At 43.2% G+C, this 8,458-nt stretch overlaps 1 protein-coding gene across 1 annotated transcript; it reads left to right on the top strand.

Annotated features, from left to right (window-relative positions):
* The first annotated feature begins 854 nt into the window (after positions 1-854).
* myoc (myocilin) lies at positions 855-7,312 on the top strand. Its single transcript, XM_026159849.2, has 5 exons — positions 855-1,494; positions 4,171-4,236; positions 4,313-4,405; positions 5,898-6,109; positions 6,197-7,312. The coding sequence occupies exons 1-5, from the start codon at positions 999-1,001 to the stop codon at positions 6,776-6,778; spliced, it is 1,449 nt and encodes a 482-aa protein (XP_026015634.2). The 5' UTR covers positions 855-998; the 3' UTR covers positions 6,779-7,312.
* Positions 7,313-8,458: the final 1,146 nt, after the last annotated feature.

Raw genomic sequence — 8,458 nt, 5'->3', positions numbered from 1 at the left:
GAATAAGAGTAGGAAAGGAGCCAGGAGAGATTCAAGAAATGCAAACAAAGGCAGGATATGAAGGTAAGCTGAGAGCTGTAAAGATTAGTTTCGACTGGAAAGTATGTTTATCTGCACCTGGAGTGTTTCTCTTTCAGATCTTTTATTCTGGCTCTCTAAAGCTATCCTCGTATCTGATAACTGTAGGAATGAGTCACTACAGGCAGTGTGTCAGAAAAGACAGAAACAAATCCACTCAGGCAACAAGTGCTGGGAATTTTCACTCATGGGGATCAACGTCAGGTATCCAGTTGTCAAAGGACTTATAACCTTTGACCACTCAGGAGGACGGCTCTTACTTGCCGATTGCATCACCCCCGCCCCCCCCTTCCAATTTGGGAAGGGAACACTGTCTTCTCAGAAGGTAATTGTATCCAACAAGGACAAGCTTTCCCCTCTATTATTGACCGAAATGTCAAGCAAATCGCCTTTGACACACAGGATGAGGCATATTATTGGAGGCTTTTACACAATAAAAGGTATAATTATAGCAGTAATTGAAAATAATGAAAAGACAGCAAGCTGTAACGTCTGATTCCTAAATCTGTAAGCATAAACAGCTTGTGCATGAATGAGACTTTTTTTTTTCTCAAAACAACCAGTATTTCTTTACTTTCTTTTTCTTCCCTCCCTTCTCTTCCTCCCTCCTCTACACCTCTCCTCCCATCTCCTTTTCATTTCCCTCCTTTCGTCCCCTCCAGAATGTATAAATATCTGTGAGCTGTCGGGGGAGAGCTCAGTGTTGCAGACCTGTTTATAGAGGAGAGAGCAAGAGTGGGAGGAGAGGGGCAAAACTGCAGAAAAAGAGAAAATACCTGAGGGAAGACTTAAAAAAAAGAAGAAGAAAGCCATCAGTTGAAATTAGGAGTTGCGAAAGGTTTAGGATAATTCCACAATAAATCCAAGAGTGGGCAAAAGAAAGAAAAAGTTTTTAGAGTTAACTGTGAGCTGTCTCAAACATGTTTGCTCTACTCTCATTCTGTTTATGCGGTCTTCTGATGCGAGGTGAGGCACAGGACAGAGCTACTCTGTGGAGGGGAAATGACCGAGGTGGGCGATGCCACTACACCTTCACGGTTCCTAGCCCTGTTGAGTCCAGCTGCCCACAAATTGGAGGTCCGGAGGTGGAAGGACTGAAGGCCAGACTCAACCTATTGGAGGTCCTGGTGTCCCAGCTGAGTGCAGGGGACTCTCGGCTCCCAGGGGTTCAACAAGGGTCTGGAGCCAGAGTTCAGTCTGAGCTGCAGGAGGCACTGAACCGGGCTGTTGGAGAGAGGAACCTGCTGCAGAGCGAAAAGGAGCACCTAGAGAGGGAACTGAATGGGCTTCAGCTTCGAATGGAGGAGATGAGGAGGGAGACAGAGAGGCTGAGGAACAAACCCTGTCCTCAACAGACACCCATGGTCCCACCCAGCCCCACTCTGCAGGACAGGGTCTCAAAAAGACCTGGTAGTGGTAAGAGAACCACCACATACTTACGTGCAATGCTTAATAACATTTGCAAATAAAAAAAGAATATCTTTACTTGACAATATCCTATTTTTATCATCAAATTAAAGAAATCTACCAGGTCATTTTATATCTACATCAGTAATTAAAATGCACAACAGAAGGAGCTACTGTCTGCACACAGGCTGTCATTTAGTTGAAATATATAATGAGCGTTTCAGTGAAGAATATTGGGTGCATCAGAGCAGCGAAGGGATGACACAACAAATTCTTCTATGTAGAGTTGCACAAAATACCAAAGCACTGCTCATGTATGTGGATCGTGTGGAAGTCTGTTTATGGTCACTGCTTAAATCATCAGTGAGTTCATGTTTTAATGATTCACACCTGTTTGCATGCTGTTAATGTTTTGGTTGCCCCTTTTGTCTGCAGCTACACTCAGCTCAGGTTTCTGTGCTTCCCACTTCCTGCACTGCATTTAGGGATGATAAACACGCAGCCCAGAGGGGGTCAGCTTAGTATTTATGGGCAGAGGTTGCTTTCTTTATGACTGGTGTTTCCCTCTGCATGGCAAGAAGTGTGCGAATAGCTCTGCTGGGGAGGGAAGGGGGACTGAAATGTGATGCACTCTCTGGAAGCGGTTGTTCCTTTGCCCAGATCTCATCTGAGGGCTTTTGATGATAGCTGGTGGGCTGGGATTGTTGAGGATGTGGGTCTGTGGCCAAGAACAGGGGTTAGAGGGCTCCACGGAGCTTAGAAGTTATCTTAGAGCCACTGAGGTTATAAGTGGCCAAACACAAGTAGAACTGACATGGCCATAATATTGTTGGTAAGCACTCTCTTCTTTTTTTCTACGCCGTCACTCCGTCCACCCTCCTGGCTCTCATCGTAAGTTGCTTTTAAGGCTGAGCTTGCCATCAGCAGTAAATCCTGCTTTTCTAATTCCTGCCAGACATCCCTACTCCCTGTGCATCAGGAGAGCTTATAAGCTCTATCTCCTGCATACTCCAGGCTATCTGCTGAGCTCCTCATGTTTGCACCTGCAGACTGAAATACACAGAGAGGCTCCCTCAGGGTGACAGGCAGATGTCGAATAGATCAGAGTCTGAGGAAGACATGCAGGAGGAGAGAAGAGATAAATGTCAAACCAGGTTGTGTTTAGGAGTAAGGAAACTCTGACAGGAACATTTTTTTATTGTTTACAACCCATGCAGTGGTTATGATCTCTAGTAGTAGTTGCCACTCAAAATATACGAGCCACACTGTGTAATGTTATTCTAGGTCTTATAAAAAGATATTCACATAGAATTTACACTGGAAGTGATAACACAAACCTTTTTTAAGGTAGACAGCTGAACTAAGATCCAAGAAAATCAAAGTTTACAACTTGAAAATGGTGGAAAATCGATGAAGCCAGTAGAAGACAAGCAGTAGAAGTCAGATTTATATAGAAAAAGGTTATTTTAGTTTTAAGTCACAGGAGAGGAATAAATACAGTCTGCTTCATTGTCTTTTAGAAGAGTTTCTTCAACTTCCTGAATGTGCAGCCAGCAGGATTTGCAGTAGTAAATAATATTTGCAAGATGCCTCAGGCACAGGGCTTCACATGCAACAGGTAGAGGAACTGCAGCTTAAGAAAATCTTCTGTGTGGTATACTTCAAACACTGACTCATGAGTATACAGGAAGAATAAATATCCAGATGCAAAATGTTTACAGCAGCCGAGCCGAAGTCTGCTAGCTGGGGTCAATTAGACTCCTCCATCCTCACATAAATCCTCCGGCGGGAAATTAATGAGGTTTATGGTATTTTACTCAGTGACATCCCAAACAAAAGAGGCAGGATATGAGGGCCCATATGGCAATCACTGCCATACACACTAGGGAAAAGACAGTAGGAGAATGTGGCTGTTTACCTGTGATGATGATAAATGGCTGTTACTCTGTGGGACTGTCCTCAGAGCAGAGGCAGACATTAAACTTCCTGCTACAGTTAAATCACGACTGGTGCTTTTGCTTTAAAAACCTTTAATTTTTGGGAACATTTGGGAACGTTTTTTACAACACAACTGTTGTTCGTCATTTACCATCCTTCTTCCCGTCTTTATCATAAATCAAGATTTGCTTCCAGATGAAAACGTTCTCTGCATCATTAGGCTTGATTATGAAAAGCACGGCTTTCACATGCTCACACCCATGCAATTAGTCCCAGAGGACGGCCATACCCAGACATAGACTGCGTATCATTTTTTTTTCTTTTGTAAACATCACCGTGTTTACGTCTTCAAGTTTCTGAGGGGTACACAGTTTGCAGTTATTGTTTGACATTGTTTAGGTTTGAGTATTTCATGAAGGAGAGAAAAGGAGAAGAGAAGAGAAGAGAAGAGAAGAGTGATATAGGGGAAGAAGAGCAAAACGGGTGGTTTGAAGTTGAGCTGACGGTGGGGTGGAACGGGGTGTCAAGTGTGTTGACTTGTGTGTTATGTATGTGTGTGTTATGGTCGGTCAATCTACCGACTGTCTGACTCCAGAGCAGCTGGGAATCCATTTAGGGGTGTTTCTTTTCTGCTGTCAGATTCCCTGCTGTCATTGATGCCATAGACATATTTGGGTATACATAAACTCTCTCCAACTACAAGAAAAGTGTGCAACAAAAACCTATGATGTGCCTGTCTGTGTTTAGGGTTGAATCCGATGTCTCGCCTCATGACCAGACCCAGCAGGCAGGAAGACAGCAGCAATTTGAGAGGTGAGATGACTTTTCTGCAGAACTTTCACTGTCTCTTGTATCTTCTTCAGCTCACCCCAGGTCTCTCTCTGTTCAGATTCAGCATGGCAGTATGGAGCTCCGGGCTTTCAGGAGCTGAAGGCTGCCGTGACAGAGGTACCCGCTCCAGGTGGCAACGAGGACAACACAGGTAGTTGGATGGTGTATTTGAACTGAGGCTTATTGCTATTTATGGAATCACAAATAGAGACCAGTAGATACATATTGTCTATACACACCAATTAAATGCATGTTGTGCAGTACTGAACTACTAGTTGCAAAATGGAATAATGGAAACAAATATTTTACAGTTGTACGGTGGGTCATTTAAAAAGTGGTTTTCTTTAAAATAACTTACTTGTTCCTAAACGGGACTCCTTGAACATGTTTGTGCCTTTTGAAGAGTTTTAATACCACAATACTTATTATTTATTTCACTTTTATTGTTTTTTTTTTAATTTTTGTTCTCTTTCTGTGTCATTTTTATCTCAGTGAGATATTATTTAACTTTTCCACCTGATATAAACTATATTGTTATAGGTTGTGTTTAATGTTTTGTCTCCTTTGGTATAATATTTTAAATTAACCTATGAGATCCTGGTGTTGGTCTTGTGCACCACTTTTGTGAGACTCTAGTCTAATTAGCAGGTATGTGTGTCTGTGTAACACACCCATACAGATTATACTGTAGATTACTAGAGATGATATTGTAGCACTCTACCCTCTCATCCTCTCATCCCGACATGGTCACTCCTGACTCCAGAAAAACACGGTGCTCATAAACCAGTGGATGATGTCACCATGACTACGTTTTATAAGGTTTATAGTACAAACACACCAGTATGACCCTTTAAAGTGTCCAGTTTTTACAGCTCCTACTTCCCTCCCTTCACCCTTCTCCCCGTGCATCCATCTGACTTGCCAAACATGACACTCGCCCCCCCACCTCTGCTGACAGTCTCAAAGCAAATACTACTATTAATACTGGGGCATTTGGGGTGAGAATACCACAGTCATGCCTGTCTGTAGGTATGAGCGCAATCCTGAGTTTCATATTTGTCTTCTAAGTGTAGAGGGAAAGCACCTCTAGCGATGACACGCTTGAACCTTCCCAAAGCCACGTCACCGCTCATTTCTGGGCTAGTTTCTTTTTCATGGACATCATGAAAATACACACGCAGTCAACACAGATAGTCATTAGATCTTAGATGAGGCCACACTAACCAGTATATTTATAAGACATACTCCTATTTAACCTTAAATCCGGCTTTACTTCCTGAACCTGAGAGCAAGGGTGTATTTAAGGAAGTGGTAAATATACAGCCTGCCTTATCGTTTTCCAAATAAGAGAAGCATAGAGTTCCCGCGCAGGATGAGTCGTACTACAGCTGCTGCTGCTCTGGTCATGGTGACTCAGGCAAAGTTGGACTTGTTGTCGAGTTGCATCTCCAGACCTGTTGTCTGCTTCCATGAGGAGAAACCGTGACCTCGATCAGATTCCTGTCGTCACCCCTCAGTCATGCGCATGTAGATCTCCTCGTTTGAGCCACCTTAAATGATCCCATGGCCTAAATGTTTAACTATCAGGGAACATTTGTGTTTTTTGAGAAAATAATAGTAATTTCTATCCTTCCTGTTTGCAGGATGTGGGGAGCTCCTTTCAGTTGGTGAGCCGGTAACTCACAGGAAAGCTGATAATATAGCAGGTAAATATGGTATTTGGATGCAAGACCCTGAGGCTGTTTCTCCTTACGGACCCAACATGCTCTGGCGCATTGATGCCATTGGTGCTGAGGTCAAGCAGATGTTTGGGTATGAGGACTTGGAGCAACTCTCTAAAGGCTTCCCATCCAAGGCAGGTGTCACATGGTTGATGTTCAGGATGGAACACATCTTTGATCTTAATTAAATCTTGATTATTGTTCTTGTTTCCCCTCGGTAGGTCCTGCTGCTGCCGGAGTTGTTAGAGAGCACTGGTGCCACTGTGTATAGAGGTTCCCTGTATTATCAGAGACGCAACAGCCGCACTCTCATCCGATACGACCTGGCTTCTGAGAGCGTCGCAGCTCGCCGTGAGCTTCCTCACGCTGGCTTCCATGGCCAGTTCCCATACTCCTGGGGAGGCTACACCGACATCGACTTGTCTGTGGACGAGAATGGGCTGTGGGCCGTCTACTCCACCAATAAGGCCAAGGGAGCAATCGTTATCTCACAGCTGGACCCAGAAAGCCTGGGGGTGAAGAAGAGCTGGGAAACCAACATCAGGAAGAACTCTGTGGCCAACTCTTTCATCATCTGCGGCAAGCTGTACACCGTAGCTAGTTATGCATCTCGTGAAACCACCATCAACTACATGTACGACACCAAAACCAGCCAGGGGAAGAACCTGGCCATCCCCTTCAAGAACAAGTACGGCTACAACAGCATGATCGACTACAGCCTGGCTCAGAGGAAGCTCTTTGGTTGGGACAACTTCCACATAGTGTCCTATGACGTCAGGCTCGGGCGCCAGCAGGCCAACTGAGGCCAGCACGAAAAGTGACATTTGCTTGGCTGTTCCCGCTTCAAAGACTCACAGCTTTAGAGCATGAGTGGCAGCAGTTGTTAGAAACCTAACACCTTCAGTATCCATGTGTAGAGGAGCCTAACTACCAAACTTAAAAGTGAGATGAAAACATCTGAGGAACAGTGTTCCAGGCAGGTGCTTTTTTCCTCAGATGTGAGGAGCTTTGGCTGTGGTATGGTCCACAAACATGTTTTTAGAGGAATTATTTTTGTACCGCCTTTAATCCAGATGTATAATTTTGTTGTTTTCTTGTTAAGCTATGTATATTTGAGGTTGAAAGAAAAGAACACAGAATTTTTCTATGTGGAATTAAAAATATATGACAAAAACTCCTGTGGTACTACATACACCCTATACAGTTGTTTCACCAGTCAACATCTTTTATCAAATAAACTGCGCTCTTACTTACTGAATAATGCATGTACTTGTACAATGTAGTCAAAATAATGATGTAATGTTCAAAATCATCATGAAATAAACCTGAATTAGAAAGTCTGAGTGATTATTTGTTATCTTAAGATGTTGAGACGTTCAATTTTTAAAGAAAAGCCAAAGATTTAATGCAATTTCATCGCTTTCTAGCTATTAAAACTAGATTGATTAAAAATAAAACAATTATTCTGATCAAAGTATTGCACATGCTCACTTAAACGTCAGGGGTATAAATCTATCCAGGTAGGGAGCAGAAACCAGTGTGAATCCATTTCACACCCAGTCTCCCAGCACAGTTTCAAGAGTGTGGAGAAGATACCATGAGACAGGTCTTTTATTGCACCCTCTTCTCACCACCAGGACCATGCAGCTCGACTGGCATGTCCCAACTTCTTCCAGCTCCCCCAGGATGACACATACACAGGCACTGCAAAGTTTGTCGTCTCTCCCAAAACAGTCTCAAGAGTGTGGAGATGGGGTGTTACATGATGGCACCTGGACAGGGCATATGCTGGATAAGGACCAGCATATGCTCCTTTGTGCAAGGAAGAACAGAAGCACTACCAAATTATGTCCAGAGGGCTACTGGTGGATATGTCCAACTAAACGGTTAGAAATTGATTCCATAAGGGTCTCATCGGGTTCTGCAATCCTTTAGTGAGACTTGTGTTCACAGCTGTAGATTATGCAGCTGAACTGGTATCTGCCAGAGAACACCACTGTCGACTTCACAGATGACAGCAGTTTAACCCAGAGCATCTGGTAGACGTTAATAAGTTGCCAGTTGAGCTGCTGCTCGCCACTTTCATTTGTACCAAAGCAGGTAGAATGGACAGCTCGATATCCCTGAAGTATAATATATGTTCAGCTGAACAGGTGTCTAAAGTCGTTGTTGGTAACACAGCTAAAACGGAACTGTTGTTTTTAGCTCATAAGCTGAGGTTTTCAAATTATATGGTTCAGAAAATATTACTTTAATACTACTAAAATACCATTCTAAGTCTTGGAAAACTGAAAGGGCTCAAAGCACTGCTGATTACTGGCGATTCAAATGAATAAAAACCAAGTCTTACCAATTAGCAAAGATTTAATCTAATTTTCAAATAAATAAAATGATATTTAGCATATTTGAAAGGTTTTTAAAGTACTTTCTCTCGAGACAAAACCCTGTTAACGTGGTCAAGCAGTGACTTTAACCCTCTCCAG

The sequence above is a fragment of the Astatotilapia calliptera genome, chromosome 23 (assembly GCF_964374335.1).
Source record: "Astatotilapia calliptera chromosome 23, fAstCal68.1, whole genome shotgun sequence".
NCBI classification, from domain to species: domain Eukaryota; kingdom Metazoa; phylum Chordata; class Actinopteri; order Cichliformes; family Cichlidae; genus Astatotilapia; species Astatotilapia calliptera.
The sequence above is the reverse complement of the archived record's forward strand: the minus strand, read 5'-3'. Positions and strand labels throughout refer to the sequence as shown.

Coding starts and splice junctions, on each gene's coding strand:
- myoc (XM_026159849.2), top strand. CDS start 999: ATGTTTGCTCTACTCTCATTCTGTTTATGCGGTCTTCTGATGCGAGGT. Junction 4,237..4,312: donor AGACAGCAGCAATTTGAGAG/GTGAGATGACTT, acceptor CTCTCTGTTCAG/ATTCAGCATGGCAGTATGGA. Junction 6,110..6,196: donor CTAAAGGCTTCCCATCCAAG/GCAGGTGTCACA, acceptor TCCCCTCGGTAG/GTCCTGCTGCTGCCGGAGTT.